At 37.7% G+C, this 17,134-nt stretch overlaps 1 protein-coding gene across 6 annotated transcripts in view; it reads right to left on the bottom strand.

The window, feature by feature from the left end:
• Positions 1-17,134, bottom strand: part of LOC131275579 (CUB and sushi domain-containing protein 1-like) — a 322,424-nt gene that overhangs the window by 102,489 nt on the left and 202,801 nt on the right. For 3 of the 6 annotated variants that reach the window (XR_011647207.1, XM_071211295.1, XM_071211296.1), the window contains one exon: positions 6,982-7,079. The exons of the other annotated variants lie outside the window; for them this stretch is intronic. Coding sequence is in view for 2 of the 3 variants with exons in the window: in XM_071211295.1 (XP_071067396.1) it covers positions 6,982-7,012 (31 nt within the window). In the remaining variant the exon portion in view is untranslated. Of the gene's footprint in view, positions 1-6,981; positions 7,080-17,134 lie in introns of those variants that run through there. 6 annotated transcript variants of the gene reach the window in all.

Raw genomic sequence — 17,134 nt, 5'->3', positions numbered from 1 at the left:
ACCAGGAGAAGAACACAGAGGAATAGAGATGGTGCCTTACACAAGGCAGAAATCCCAGGGAGAGTGTCAGAGCCATTCACCTGACAGTATACAGCTGACCTTGTGGAGAGAGGCAAAGTCTAGAGATCCTCATAGTCTACAGCTGACCTTGTGGAGTAAACAGAGGAGCTGAGCCAGAGGAACCCAGGAAGCCTGAACATTCAAAGATGTCAGCAGCCATCTTGCTCCAACACATGGAAATAGACTTTGATGAGGGTACTTATGCTTTATGGCCTGGTAACTGTAAGCTCCTACCCCAAATAAATGCCCTTTACAAAAGCCTACAGGCTTCTGGTATTCTGCATCAGCACCCCTTTGGCTGACTAATACAGTGGGATACATTTACTACAAATGAATTTCTATCTTTAGATATCATTTATGAATATATTTTCTTGTATCATTTTACTTATTTGTTTACATTTTATTTAAATTAATACTAGTTTTCTAAAATGTTATCATCTTTGGATTTTTTATTAAGCATGTTGAGAGCAAAAACCTGAGATCACAAATATTTTTATGAAAGGATTTTCATGACTCAGGCCTCGACATGGGTATTGTGAAGAATCCCTATTTTCATTGGTAGAGACAATAGACTCTATTTACTAGCTCAAAAAAATGTTCAGGTTCAGATAAATATATGTCATCAAAACTATCACAAAACAATTACTTAGGCCAACATGCATCTTAAAATGTGATCAAATGAAAATATGAGAAATGAGGGCAATGTTATGGTTTATAGATCGATAACCTGTATATCAAAATGTTAAGTGGCTTTTAATTCCTTGTAAATGCAACATCTCAGGTATAAAAATCTAAATAGTGGTATGATATCTGCTCAATTTTTCTGTCAAATATATATTAAAAAGAAAAAAAACAAGAACAAAACTTTCCTCCTAGTTAACACAATATAAACCAAAGTGTTAACCTTGTTTAAAAGCTATTGTCTCAATATCTTTACATCAGTTTCAGTAAATATAATATGAATATGTAAAAAGATTATTGCTGTGGAAGGGAAAAGGGTTTTATGTGGATATATGGGAGTACTGTATATTGTATATCTGAATTACTGTTATCTAAAACTTTTGTGGGGAAACGGACTTTGGCCCAGTGGTTAGGGCGTCCGTCTACCATATGGGAGGTCCGCGGTTCAAACCCCGGGCCTCCTTGACCCATGTGGAGCTGGCCATGCGTAGCGCTGATGCGCGCAAGGAGTGCCATGCCACGCAAGGGTGTCCCCCGCGTGGGGGAGCCCCACGCGCAAGGAGTGCGCCCGTGAGGAAAGCCGCCCAGCGCGAAAAGCCGAGGAATGGCGCCACCCACACTTCCCGTGCCGCTGACGACAACAGAAGCGGACAAAGCAACAAGACGCAGCAAATAGACACCAAGAACAGACAACCAGGGGAGGGGGGAGGAATTAAATAAATAAATAAATCTTTAAAATAAAAAAATAAAAAAATAAAATAAAATAAAATAAAATAAAACTTTTGTGAAGATAAGCTTAATAATTAAGAAAAAAAAGAAAAAGAAAGGACGTAGACACTGAGGAAAAGACAGAAGTAGCTGCCTTGCCAATTTGCATACAGGGCAACACTTATTGCAGTGATGGAAAGCAAAACATCAAAAACAAAGCTTTTGCATTTTTAAATTTTTTGATACCCAATTTATTTTTACCTTAATTTTTCTAAATTAATATGTATTCTATATCTAACCTTTAACTCATTATTATATTCCATTTTACTGTTAATGGAACCTGGCAATATATTGGGCTTCATTTTTGAAGAAGTTTTGGATCACAGAGCAGTTCAACAATGGCAGGGGAGGAATACTGGTGTGGGATGTTATTGACAGGGGACACATGGTTGGCAGGGAGTTCTCCAGGGCATATATCCAGGGTATATAAAAGTGTTTGGATATTTTCATAATGGTGACAATCAGAAACAACTACTGAGGGAGTGCTGAGTTCCTAGCCAGGGAGCTCTATAACAGTCCCTAAAGGAATAGCAACAATCCCCCAAGTGCAATGGCAAAGACTGAAAAAGAAGGAAGATCCAACAATGAGCCCTTGATAGTGACTATGCTTGTAAGCCTGTGAACCTGAAATAAGAACAAGGTCTAGAGCTGTAGGGTGCCTAAGAGTTACCTCCTGAGAACCTCCATGTTTCTTGAATGTGGCCAGTCTCAAAGCCAAACTCAGCATGTAAATGTGTTGCCTTCCCCCCAGCATGGGACATGACTCCTGGGGATGAGCCTCCCTGGTGCCAAGGGATTACTACACAGCTGATGATGTAACTAGAAAATGACCTTGAATAAAAGGGTCAAATCGGACCAGCAGAATATCAGTCTACATATAATACGAGGAGTTAAAAATGCTTTTTGACCTGATTGAAAGGGGAAATGGAAAGGACAGATGAGTTTATATGGCTATGAGTCTCCAAAAAGAGTCAGGAGGTTATCAGAGGGGTTTCCCTTATGCACACCTGAGCAGAGTCCCAGAGACAGATAAAGTAGATACAATGCCAGGTATTGGTTCTTCTGAGGGTTGCAGAGACCCACAGGTTCTATCGTCATGCCAGATGGAGTTCAGTGCCATGTCAGTTGGCCCTACTTTGAAGTTTGTGTTTCTGTGTGATGGAGCTAGACTCAGATTTTATCTTTGTTCACAAGCCTCTCCTGTTACTTTTACTGGATCTGTAGTTGGCACTGGGGTTTAGTGTATACCCAGGGGACCTGAATCTCTGGACTGACCATATGATAGCCAGGCCCTGAGCCTCAACAGACTTGCAACTCCTAGCCTCTGGTTTATTGGAGGTGAAGAAGGTCAACCACCACATCAGGGAGCCAAGAGTGCGTACAACTGAAAGCAGGAGATTTGCATCCAGCATCCATGTGAAATCTGAGCCCCCTCTTGATATAGATGTGGAGTGGACACAACCATTCTAAGGTTCATAGGATGGAGGAATAGAGTATGGATTAGAGTGGACTTACTGATATTCTATTCATGAACTGTTGTGATTAGTAATTGAAGAAAATGTGGCATTGGTGTGGAGAACGTGGCCATGGTGGCTGCTGGGGGTAGGGAGTGGGAGGAAGAGATGTGATGTGGGGGGGCATTTTTGGAGGTTGGAGTTGTCCTGGGTGGTGCTGCAGGGACAGTTACCAGACATTGTATGTCCTCCCATGGCCCATGGGTTGACTGTTGGAGAGTGTGGGCTATGGTGTGGCCCATTGCCCATGAGGTGCAGCGGTGCTCAGAGATGTATTCACCAAGTGCAATAAATGTCTCATGATGATGGAGGAGGTTGTTGTTATGGGGGGTGGAGTGGGGTGAGGGGGGTGGGGGGTATATGGGGACCTCATATTTGTTAATGGAGCATTAAAAAAATAAAGACCAAAATAATGGAAAAAAATTGCTTAAAAAAATGTTGAAATAGAAAAAAGGAGATTGTTCCTGTTTTTATTCTTTACCATATGCTCTTGGCAATCAGTATGTTTTATTTCTTTAACAACAACAACAACTATATTTCAACTTCAAAAAAAATAAAGTAGCTGACAAAAGGCAGCTTAAAAAATTATTGAAACATTGTTTTATAATTCCTATCCAGGGACATTTATTTAATCCTAAAACAAAGTTAATTGTTTTTCCAGTGTTCCAAAGGAGCAATAAGTGAGCACAGATTCATTAAATGACATGACCAAGGTCTTCTTGTTGATGAAGAAAATGAAAAAAAAAAAAGCTTGACCATATTCACATCTCATAAAACTAAATCCTATTCTTGTTTTTTTTTTTAACCTTTAGCATTAATATAGTACCTTTTTGTTTATTTCTTTTACTGTAAGAACTAACTTAGGTCAATTGATCATCCAACAAGTGTCATCTACCATTATTTGCTAATAGGTTGTGTACACTAATGTAAGCTGGAAACCTAAAAATTTAATCAATATTAAACCCTTTCCCCTGAAAAATGAAAATATTGCTATTGCTAATCAGTAAACATAAAATCACAAATTCATAGCTAAGTTCACCTCTGATAGTTATTCAAGAGAGAGTTCAATACACGGTTATTATGACTATGTTGCTAAAAACAAATACTTGTGAGGGATGAGAATTGATCCTTAGATGAGAAATGGTAAAACACTTTTTGTAAGCAGGTTTTATCAATTAAATGCATAAAATGTAAAACAAGTTCTAGCAATGTGCTGGGCATCATGGCACACAGAGATTAATATAGGTGCTCAAGAAAAATGTCTAAAAATGTAAAAGCACATTACATAAAAACGAGTAAACTAAATCAAAATTTAAGTAGGCATAAGCACGAAAAAATTAGCATGGTTCTTTTTGTTCAGGGCATTTGTTCTCCCTTGTATTTTTCAGGCTATGTTTTACTTATCTGTAAAATACTTTAAATTTTCCCAGACAGCCTGTTTTTTTCTCCCAAATCTAGGAATCATGCTCCTTTTGCCCTCTTATAACACTCAATGCCTACCTCTAACTCTTGCTTATCTTATCATGTCATTGATATATTCAGTTCATTTGAGATCTACTTTTAGATTTTAAATATGGCCGTTGTGAAATGATGAAGACCTGATCCTTTAATCCCAACAACAAACATGGTGTTTGATTTATGTAGCAGGCACTCATAAAAATGCATGTTAACCTGAACGGTAAAATATCTTATCTGGTAAGGGAAATTAAGCAATAGCACTTGAGATCAAGCCTGAAGAATTATAATAATTGTAATGGGGTGTTGGAAAAGAATGTTCCAAAAGAAATAAATAGTATAAAGATATACAAATATAGATTGTATGTTGCAGAGAGTAAAAGTTAGACTGATATTTTATTGCACAAAACTTTATATGTCCATGTAAAAATATGAATTTATTTGTTGGCAAATAGAAACAAGATCATCGAAAGTTATTAAATAGAGGTGAGTGGTAAAATGAAAGTTGTCACAGATGTTCTTAATGTCTTAAATCACTGTTGCAGTTTGATATAGTTATGAATTCCAAAAATAGATATTGGGTTATGTTTGTAAACTGGTCTGTACCTGAGCATGATTAAATTATGATTAGGTCTTTGATTGGGCCACATCAGTAGGGTGCATGACAAGGGACAGAGTTGGAGGCATTTTGATATTGGAGTTTTGATTTGGAGTTTGGTGCTTAGTCTTGAGCTGGATCCCCAGGAGATAAGCACATAGAGGAAAGAGAAACAAGCTCTAGGAAGAGGAGACCTGAACCAGGAGAAGAAAACAGGAATAGAGACAGCTCCTTAGACACTGTAGAACCCGGGGGAGAAAGAGCCATTCACCTGATAATCTACAGCTGACTTTGTGGAGAAAACAGAGGACCTGAGGCCAGAGAGAAACAAGACCTGGAAAGAGAGGAATCCAGGAAGCCTGAACCCTGGCAGAGGCTGCCAGCCATCTTGCTCCAACACATGGAAGTAGACTTTTGTTGAGGGCAGTAACTTAAGCTTTATGGTCTGGTATCTGTAAGCTCTGACACCAAATAAATACCCTTTATAAAAGCCAGCAGGCTACTGGTATTTTGCATCAGCACCCCTTGGGCTGACTAATACACCACTGTCTGTTTTCTTTTTCTTATTTGTTAAGAAAGAGTAGAATAAAGATGCTGTTTAGGGAAGGAATAATTCAGTTAAAAAAACAAAAACAACAAAACCAGTCTTCCTTTGCAGTCTGGTTGACCAAATGACAGTTAGGTCAATGAGATATTAATATATTTATATACTCATATATATTTATAATGAGTAACTTGGGGGACCTTTATGAAAAGCTATTATTTACTAGATTAAAAAATGCTCTCTAGACCCAGATTACATATTATGTCAGAAAAATTAACTTTTATGTGTTTAAAACATTAAAACTCAGGCAGTTTTATTCAGGCTCTGTGGTTAGACACACTGTGATTAAAATCCCAGCTACACATTTCCTATCCGTGTACTCCTAAAAATTCTGAAATATCTAAACTTTTGTTCCTCATTTGTAAAACTATAAAAACAACAAAACTTATCTCATAGTTAAGAAAAAATAGACAAGGCATGTAAACAGGCAAGCCTGGCACAATAATTGTTCAGAAAATGACAGGTATTAGGATGATAATGATGATGATGAAACTGATGGTAGCTACTCTAACTGGGAAGACTAATGTGTTAATCTACAGAGAATGGAAGAGGCAGTGACAAATGTCTAGAGGCAGGATAACTGTATACCATGAAAGAAAGGTAAAAGGATCTGAACAAAGTTTAGGGGCAATGGGAAGGGAAAGAATTGCATGATTGAAGGGAAGATTTTGAAAGAAGAATCTTTATTACACAGATATATTTGTGAGAGCTGGAGGTGGACCAAAGAGTGAGATAGGACTTAATTGCAGTTCACTATAATTTCATGTCTGGCTATAGACATGAGTAGGTAGGGTGGTGCCTGATGTAAAAGGTGAAGATTTCTGCAGTTCTTATTTAACAAAGAGCTGCAAATTTTAGGCTTACATAGCCTCTTTTCCTGATAGCCTGAAACTGCAGAGTGTAATTTCCACAGATTACTTACCTTTACATCATCTGTTTTGAAGAACTGAGAACTGTTATCTGATCTCTGCCTTACCCCCACCTCACACTCCTACTTCTCTTTCCCCCATCCCAGGATCAGCCCAAGGCATGTAACCTATAAAAGCTCTGTTAACCTCAGGAAGGCGGAGCGGGCAATCACACCTACAATTGAAGCTCCTGCTCTCAGGGAACACAGCTTCTTTTTTCTCACCTATTCTCTTAATGGTCTTAGATTTGCAACACTAGAGAAACTTATGGACACAGGAGAGTTTGTAGGAAAATTCTACATTGAATGTTTTGCTGTTTGTTGTTTTATGTTTTATCAGTGTTTGCAGATCTTGAGACACAAGCAAAGAAAAGGGCAGTTGGTGGTGTCTTACCTGAGAAACTTCCCAGTCGAGATGCAGTCATGTCACCACCACCATAAATCTCAAGACAGTCCCAATTCTGTTCTGTTGGCAAAGCTGATCACCTGAATCTAAACAACAATATTCATAATATTTACTTTCAGTTGAAAGCAATTAATCTAACCATATGGTATGTCTCATGAATTTAGAAATACAAATATAAGAGAAAGGATAAAACCACACCAATTATTCCAGGTAAAGGGTATCCAAAAAGGTTCACAAATGTCAGTTTTGAAATTGTTTTTATTCAACATGTTTATTATTTTTTTTCCAAATAGAGAAACATGATTAGAAACACTATGGAGAAATAGTACAGAAAGATATTATAGTCTATATATATTTAAAACAACCAATACAAAAAGAAATGGAAAAAAGAAAAAAGCCCCTGGACACTGGTTTAGCACTATTTATTATAGACTCTGGGCTTCTGGACTTATCTGAATCCCTGACCCTCCCGAAAGTATGATTTCCATATACAGTTTAAGTTGTTACCATATGTTTCAGAAACCAAGGGATAGGATTATATCTCTCCACTGAGTGAAATTCCCACTGCAGGGGCCTAAAAGACAAAGACACATTTAATAAAAATAAAATACAATGAAGTAAACATTAATTTGATGTCTGGTTTATTTGGAGATAAAACTTTAAGAGAAATTTTACATGTATTAGGTAACTTTACTGACATTTTTTAGCCAAGGTAACATTAAGCCTATTCTTTCTAAAATTAGCAATTTAGATGCAATTCCTCTACTTATAGTTGTAGGCACTCTTGATTTCCTGGTGTCATAGTTGACCATCTTCACCTCCCTGTTAGCTGATCTGGGTAAGACCAATGAACCAGAGAGTAGGAGCCTCCACTCTGCTGTGGCTCAGGGCACAGCTGGCACATGGGCAGTCCAAGAATTCAAGTCTCCTGAGTATGGACTATCCCTAGTGCCAACCACAGGTTCAGCAAAAGTGACAGAAGAGGCATGTGCGGAAAAGTCACATCTGAGTCCAGTTCCATCATACGCAGGAGCACAAATTCCAAAGTAGGGCCCTCTGACATGGCACAGAGCTCCAAAAACATCTGCCATGATGATATACCCTTGTGGATCTCTGTAGCCTTCAGGAGAACCAAAACCTAGGTTTATATCTACTTTGGTTATTTCTGGGGTCCTGCTGAGGTGTGTGTAAGCGCAACCCCTCTGATGATCTCACAACTCTTTTTGGAAGACGCTTAGCCATATAAACTCATTTGTCTTTGCCATTTCCCCATTTTATTCAAGGCCAAAGAGCAGTTTTTAACACTTGATCCAACATGTAGGCTGACATAGTCTGCTGGTCCGAGTTAACCCTTTTATTCAAGGTCTCTTTCTAGTTGCTTCTCCAGGTAGTGATTGGTAGTAATCCCTTGGTGCCAGGGAGGCTAATCCCCAGGAGTCATGTCCCATGTTAGGGGGAAGGTAATGAATTTACATACTGAATTTGGCTTAGAGAGTGGCCACATTTGAGCAACATTTAGGCCCTCAGGAGGTAACTCTTAGGCACCCGACAGCTCTAGGCCTAGTTCATATTTCAGGCACACAGGCTTCTAAGCATAGTCATCAGGATCAAGAGCTCATTATTGGTCCATCCTTCCTTGTTGATCCTTGCCTTTGCACTTGGGGGATTATTGTTTTTCCACGGAGGAATGTGACAGATCTCCCCTGGGTGGGAACTCAGCACTCCCTCGGTTGACATTTCTAACTGTAACTACTATGGAAATATCCAACATGTATCCTAACATATTTTTGTTCCCTTTATACATGCCCTGCAGAACTCCCTCCCACCCATGTGCCCCCCATCAATAACACCCCACACCAGAGTTCCTCCCCTGCCATAATTGAACTTCTCTGTGGTCCAAAACTTCTTCAACAATGAATCCTAATATATTGCCAAATTCAATTAATAGGAAATTGAAATACAGTGATGGATTTAAAGTTTAGAAATAGAATACATAGTTATTTAGAAATACTAAAATAAAAATAAATTCGTGTATTAATAAGGTGAAAATTATTATAATGCTTTTTTTCTAATGCTTTGCCTTTCATCACTGTAATAGTTGTTGCTGTGTATGTGCAGTGGCAAGGCACGTTCATTTCTTCCTCATGGTCTACATCCTTTCTTATTTTTTCTGATTTTTAATTCGGTCTTCAAAAAAGTTTAGGGAAGCACACTTGACCCAGTGGTTAGGGCATCAGTCTACCACATGGGAGGGGCGCAGTTCAAACCAAGGTCCTCCTTGACTCATGTGGAGCTGGCCCATGTGCAGTGCTGAATGCGCGCAAGGAGTGCCGTGCCATGCAGGGTTGTCCCCCGCGTAGGGGACCCCCACGCGTAAGGAGAGCTGCCTAGTGTGAAAAGAAAGTGCAGCCTGCCTAAGAATGGCGCCACCCACATGGAGAGCTGACACAACAAGATGATGCAACAAAAAAAAGAAACAGATTCTCATGTCGCTGACAACAACAGAAGTGGACAAAGAAGAAGATGCAGCAAAGAGACACAGAGAATAGACAACGGGGGGGGGCGGGGAGGAAGGGGAGAGAAATAAAAAATTTTTTTAAAGTTTTAGATCACAGTAATCCACATACCCAATATAGGGGACTCCCAGATATCCAACATCAAACTCTTTTCTCCTTTCCCCTGCAGTGATGTCTTTACATGTTCATGTTATATTTGCTGCAGCTGATGTACAAATTTTGAAACATAGCTATCAAACATGGTTCCATTTTGGTTTACTTTATTTTTTATATTTCAGACTGTTCAGATTTCTAAATTTTTAGTTTCCTTATGTTTTACATTATAGTTTACATTTTAGTTTATAGACTTTTATACCCTTTAGATGTAAGTTGATATGTCCATCATTGCACAATCTCACGAAACATTCCATTGCCCCCAGTTGACCTGCTTCCATCCATGCTATACCTTTCTCCCCCTCCCCTCAGGGCACACCGTGACACTCAATCTTCACTACTTGAGGAAACAGATTTGCAGATACTGCAACAATGCTGAGAGCTTGACATACCAGACTGCCCTAACTAATTGGGATCCAGCAATCCTCGAGACACAATTCCCTCTCTTTGGGAACATCAGGTATTCCCAGAATGTAGGTACACCTTCACACTCATTTTATGGGCCTCCACCCAATGACATAACACACTATGACAAAATGAGCACTCACATACTCCCTAGAAACTTGCCCCTGTACCAGATGTTCCCCCTTAATCATCTTAAACACTTGACCCTTCCTTATTATATTTTCTAGAGTTTTCTCAACAGTATAGTTTCAACCATATACCTGACATTCTCCCATATTCAATGATTCTCTGCAGCCATCTCCCAAATTCCTTGGGTGATCCAACCCTAGCCCCTTTCAAGCCCACATAGCCCCACTAGAAGGTATCCCTATGCCCCCATCTTATCCCTTCTCTGTACAAATACTTATCTCCAGCTTATCATAGACTTCACCTATGTAGGCATCAACTCACAACCTTTCTCCCCCCCACCACCACCAAATTTCTTTAAGCCTATTTTCCAGTCTTAAGCTTTCTGAGACAGCTCGGTTTGCTTGTTTCATATCAGAGAGGTCATGTACTATTTGTCCTTCAATGCCTGGCATGCTTCACTCAACATAAGGGCCTCAATATTCATCCATGTTATCACATGTATTTGTACTGTATTCCTTCTTATAGCTGAGTAGTATTCCATTGTATGTATATACCTCATTTTATTTGTCCATTCATCCTTTGATGTCCATTTGGTTTGATTCCAACTTTTGACAATAGTGTATAATGCTGCTATGAACATTGGTGTACAAATACTGGTTTACATCCTAATTTTCCAATTTTCTAGTTATATACCCAGCAGTGGAATTGCTGGGTCATATGGCAAATCTATAGCTAGCTTTTATTCTTTATTTTCTTTAATGTGACATTAAAAAATAATGAGGTCCTCATATATGCCCCACCCCACCCACCCCACCTCTCCCACATCAATAACCTCTTCCATCATTGTGGCACATCCACTGCAACTGACGAATATATTCTGGAGCACTGCTGCACCACATGGACAGTGGTCCACATTGTAGTCCACACTCTCACCCAGTCCACACAGTGGGTCATGGCAGGACACACAACATCTAGCATCCATCCCTGCAGCACCAGCTAGGACAACACTAAATCCTGAAAATGCCCCCAAACCATATCTCTTCTTCTGTCTCCCTATAGCTAACTTTTTGAGAAACTACCACACAGTCTTCCAGAATGGCTGGATAGTTTTGCTTTCCTACCAGCAGTGGATGAGTGTTCCCTTTCTCCACATCCTCTCCAGCTCTTGTAGTCATCTGTTTTTTTGATTGCTTCTAGTCTTATGGGAGTAAGATGGTATCTGATTGTAGTTTTGATTTGCATTTCCCTAATAGCTAGTGATTTTGAGCATTGTTTCATGTGCTTTTTAGCCATTTGTATTTCTTCTTTGGAGAAGCATCTGTTGAAATCTTTTTCCCAATTTTTAAATGGGTTTTTTGTCTTTTTATTTTTAAGATATAGGAGTTCTTTATATATGCAGGATATAAGTCTCCTATCAGGTATATGGTTACCAAATATTTTCTCCCATTGTGTAGGCTCTTTTTTCACTTTCATGACAGACTCCTTTGAGGTGCAGAAGGCTTTAATTTTGAGGAAGTCCCATTTATCTCTTTGTTCTTTTCTTGCTTGTGCTTTCGGTGTGAATTTTGTGAAGCCATTTCCTATTACAAGTTCCTGTAGATGCATTCCTACATTGTTTTCCAAGGTGTTTATGGTCTTGGCTTTTACATTTAGGTCTTTGATCCACCTTGAGTTGATTTTTATATAAAGCATGAGTTGGTAATCCTGAAATAGAAGGAACATTGCCTAACTCATTTTATGATGCCAACATTACCCTAATACTAAAGCCAAACAAAGACAGCACAAGAAAGGAAAATTACAGACCAGTCTCTCTAATGAACCTAGATGCAAAAATCCTCAACAAAATACTTGCTAATCATATTCAACAACACATTGAACAAATTATACACCATGACCAAGTGGGCTTCACTCCTGGTATGCAACAACGGTTGAACATAAGAAAATCAATTAATGTATTACACCACATAAATGGATTGAAGGGAAAAAATCACATGATCACACCTATAGATGCAGAAAAAGCATTTGACAAAATACAGCACCCTTCTTGATAAAAACAGTGCAAAAGATAGGAATAGAAGGAAACTTTCTGAATATAATAAAGGGTATAAATGAAAAACCTATAGCTTACATCATGTAAAATGGTGAAATCCTAAAATCTTTCCCTTTAAGATCAGGAACAACACAAGGATGCCCACTATTACCCCTTCTATTTAGTATTGTGTTAGAAGAACTTGCTCAATCACTGAGGCAAGACACAGTTATAAAAGTAATCCAAATAGGAAAGGAAGAATCAAAATTTCACTATTTGCACATGACATGATCCTACACATAGAAAGCCCTAAGAAGTCTAAAACAAAGCTTCTAGAACTTATAAATGAGTTCAGTAAAGTTGCAGGGTATAAGATCAATGCACAAAAATAAGCAGCATTTCTGTACACTGATGATGAGCAATCTGAGGAAGAAATCAAGAAACAAATACCATTTACAATAGCAAATTTTAAAAAATCAAATACCTAGGAATAAATTTAACCAAAGATGTAAAAGACTTATACACGGAAAACTACCCAAAACCGTTCAAGGAAATCAAAGGAGACCTAAAGAATATTCCCTGTTAATGGATAGGAAGACTAAATATTATTAAGATGTTTATCCTACCAAAACTGATCTACAGATTCAATGCAATCCCAATAAAAATCAACAGCATTTTTTAATGAACTAGAAAAACTAAACATGAAATTTATTTGGAAAGGAAAGAGACCCCAAATAGCCAAAGACATATTGAAAAAGAAAAATGAAACTGGAGGAATCACACTACCAGGCTTCAAAACATACTACACAGCTACAGTGGTTAAAATGGCATGATTTTGGCACAAGGATAAACACACTGACCAATGGAACCAAATGGAAATTCTGATATAAATCGGGAATGAAAGAAAGAGAAAAAGGGGGAAGGAAACAAAGAGCAAGAACGAGAAAGCTGGGATCAGGGGGTCTGCATGTAATAACTCCTCAGACAACTTTATTGTTCACAAGGGCTCTCTATATACCCCGGTCTACATGACAGCAAGCAGGAACTTGTAGCCTACGTGACAACAAGCACACATAGCCTACGTGACATCAAGCATCAACATGCAGTTAACTATCAGTATTACCCATAGTCCTTTAAGGAATTTTTAAAAATCTTATCTCAAGGTACAAAGTCTAAGTGTTCTATTCACTACAAAAGGTATGTGCTCATCTTTTCTTTCAGCCTTTAACAGCTTCATCCCATTTGCTGGGAACTCTTAATTACTGCATTCCTTAGGTTGCAAGTATAGACATGGGGACAGCACATCTCTCCTTGTGAGGCCACTGTGCCTCAGTTTCCAACAATATTTAAAAGAAATTCTCAGTTTAAGGCACATTGGACCACAAAGATGTTGTGAATTTGCCTTTAGGACAGAATTAACCTGCTTTTGATTATGAGTTTATTCATACGTTATATCCATCAATGTCATCCAGAGATCTTATGTTTCCTTGGTGTCTGTTCACTCTGTGTGGCAAATTCATGTGTTTGTTTCATTCTCCTTACACTAAATATAGAAATCTTTGAAATTCTGTCCATATGAGAACTTCTTTTCCTTTTCCTTTTTCTTGTTTTGAGGTACCAGGCCTGGTGATTGAACCCGGGACCTTGTATGTGGCAAGCCTGCCCAGGAATGGTGCCACACACATGGAGAGCTGACACAGCAAGATGACACAACCAAAAGAAACACAGGTTCCCATGCCGCTGACAACAGAAGCGGACAAAGAAGACTCAGCAAATAGACAAAGAGAACAGACAACCGGGGTGGAGGAGGGGAGGGGAGAGAAATAAATACATAAATAAATCTTAAAACAAAAAAAGAATAAAGGAAGAGTTTGGGACTCAAAGGAGTTTTTCGTTTTTCCAATAGGAAAGAGCAGTAAATAAGAAATTAGTCACTTGAAAGAGAATTTTTTAAGTTTTACACTTTCCACCCATCAACTGCAAAAATGAGAGGACAGAAAAGTTGGGGAGCCAAGCATATCATTCCAAAACACTAGTATAGTGAAGAGGAGACAAGATTAGAAGATACACAGTTTATAGTTAGACTGCCATGAATGTCACACTCATAAACAATATTTATAATACAGAAGAATAATCACAGACTACAATCACCAGAATCATAACTCATAGCAGCAACAATCCAGCCACCACAATGGCAATGGTATTAAACCAGTATTTTACAAGTTTGCTTGAATTTCTATTTGAGTAATGTTCGTAAAGAATCTAAGACCTACCTATGCTTTTATCCTCACTGAGATTCCTCTGGGATTTAGATAACATCATAAGAAAACCCTACTATATACAATCTTGTTCATTGATCCTCATATCACATCCTTAAAACAAAATTCAAATTTACATCACAAAAGTGGCCACATGCATGATTAAGTACACATTTCAAGGCAACAGTTTCTGTCACAGTTTATGTAGTATTAAAATAACTTAAAAAGTAAAGTTCAGAAAGTAAGCCAAGAAGATCAGCATGGACTCGAATCTAGTAATTTTAAAGGCCAAAAATTTTTTTAAAAATTATTTCACTTTCCCAAATTTTTACTCAACATACAATAAAAGCAAAGATACATAATACCCAGCAAAGGAACTGTACATAAAGATGCACAGATTTTTCACATGGAAAAGAATTTCAGTTCACACCAGTCTTTCAAAAACTAGTGCTGTACAATCTCTTTCTGACAGTTATTAATAGGTATCTGTTCTGATAAGATGGGTAAATAGTGCATATTCTGGCTCCCTAGTCATGATTTACTTTGCACATTAAAGATTAAAGGCTTAGAGAAGTCCTATAGGAAAGAAACAATTTATTTTCATTGTTTAATCCAGGGGACCCTATATTTATGTGATTTGAAGCATATTTTCCCCAGAAAACCTGTTAAAACTCTGCAAAACAAAGATCCATAGAATACCAGTGAATGACACACTAGCTTTTTAAAATGGTTATATGTCCTTTACTAGTATGCAGTTTTACTCATTTTGAAAGTACAACTGCTATTTCCATACCAAATTTCAATTTGGAATATCTTTCACAATAGAGCACACAATTAAAAAGTTATGTATTCAGGAAGATAGTCTTCCATAATAAACAGAAATACTCCATCTACATAATTAGCCAAAGTTTATATCGATTATATGAAAATGTGAGGTATAGCAAAATGGTTGTACATATATATACGTGTTTATAGAGTATGCATATATTTGCTTTTCTGTATCTCCAAAGATTATTTGGGGTGATCAGAAAATCAATCACTAATTCTCAGCAGAGTTGAAATGAACCCCAATCCCTGACTTCTTTCTTGTAGAATTATGGAATAATATAAAAAAGTTCCTAGATTTACATGAATTGGATTTAAAAAAGCAAGAAGAAGGCTTGAGGGTGAAAACAATTTTTAAGAATGCAGTAGAAAATATCATAATTAGGTCACTGGAATACATTTCATTTTATTTTCTTTAGTTTTTAATTATGGAAAGATATTCCTTGATTGAGGCAATAAAGTTCATTCTAAGGCTAATACAAATGCTGTCAACCAAAGACATTAAGTTGGGGTCAGAAGCTGCTTTTTCACCTTCAAGATTATGACAAAGTTATTGATGAGTATGTGCTCATTTCTCTTCCTTGATTGTATCCTTTTCTGCCCCATAACAAAAAAATTTTAACTCATTTTCCTCTTAAATAGGTTTTCTTAAATGGGCTTTCGGTGCTCTGAATCTCTAGCTTCTTGCCTTAAAGAAGAAAACATTATTTTTATTTGCATCAATTTTATTCCTCTATTGCCTTAGAAAAAGAAGGCATTGTTTCTCAGGTGATGAATGTTGTTTATCAATTTCCCACAGGGCTTCCCTGGAATATTTCAAGTCATAAAGATACTTTCTGTGCATCCATTAGTATCTAAGGGTATGTCTACACTATTTGTCCACTTGAATCCAGAACCATTTCAGTCAATTTTGAGCAACCCAAACCCAAAGCATGCACATTACATAAGAGCAATGGAGCTGTCCTTTTGTTTGTAATAGGCAGCTATGATACTACAAATTTATAGTATGATAAAAAGCTGCAATAAACACAGATTTCTTTCCAATCAGATAATGTTTATGACACTAGGGACCCCTGATGTATATATTCTTTTATATTTTACCAAAATAAAAAACAAGAATTTGGATCACATCCTAATAAATGCACAAAGTTCTTACTTTCTTACTACACAAATATTTGAAAGCCTCTACATTTACTTTGTATGGCATAGATCAAATGTTCTTTATATATACAGAAAAATACCAAAAGTGATACCAATATACGATATACAGAAAAAGATATATTTAATTCTCAGATTACAACTTGACCTGAAAAATATACCTGTATCATTCAACATGTTAAAGAACACTATTATATTTAGGATGAGGGTTTTAATGTGTAATAGAATGTTATTTAGATGGAGATTATATTAGGTGACTGGTGAGACACTTCTTTTTTTTGGTAACCTGTGAAACTATTTCTTCTTATTACTGGTATTCTCAGAATCAGGGAGTGTAATATGAGTTGCCCGGGGGAAAGATGTAACTTAATATTTCTGTTTAAAGAGAGACCGGCTGTTCATAATAGCCTTTATATTTGCTGAGGTGAATTTGCAAAAGGACCCTTTTGTGAAAATGGGGAATAAGATTCCAGTCCAAGTGCACAGGTCTCTGAGGTAGAGAAATCCGTCTGGGTTGCCTCTGACCATGTCAGCTCTTCAAAAGGGAAATTTTGGTGGTGGGATGAATTTAAGACTGCTCAGCCAGGGCTGAAGTATTTTGGGGGAAGGCTTGATTCACCCCTGAACATTGGTGAGAATTTCAGCCCTTTGGGACACAACAGGGTTGA

Source organism: Dasypus novemcinctus, chromosome 23 (genome assembly GCF_030445035.2).
Source record: "Dasypus novemcinctus isolate mDasNov1 chromosome 23, mDasNov1.1.hap2, whole genome shotgun sequence".
Lineage (NCBI taxonomy): Eukaryota > Metazoa > Chordata > Mammalia > Cingulata > Dasypodidae > Dasypus > Dasypus novemcinctus.
The sequence above is the reverse complement of the archived record's forward strand: the minus strand, read 5'-3'. Positions and strand labels throughout refer to the sequence as shown.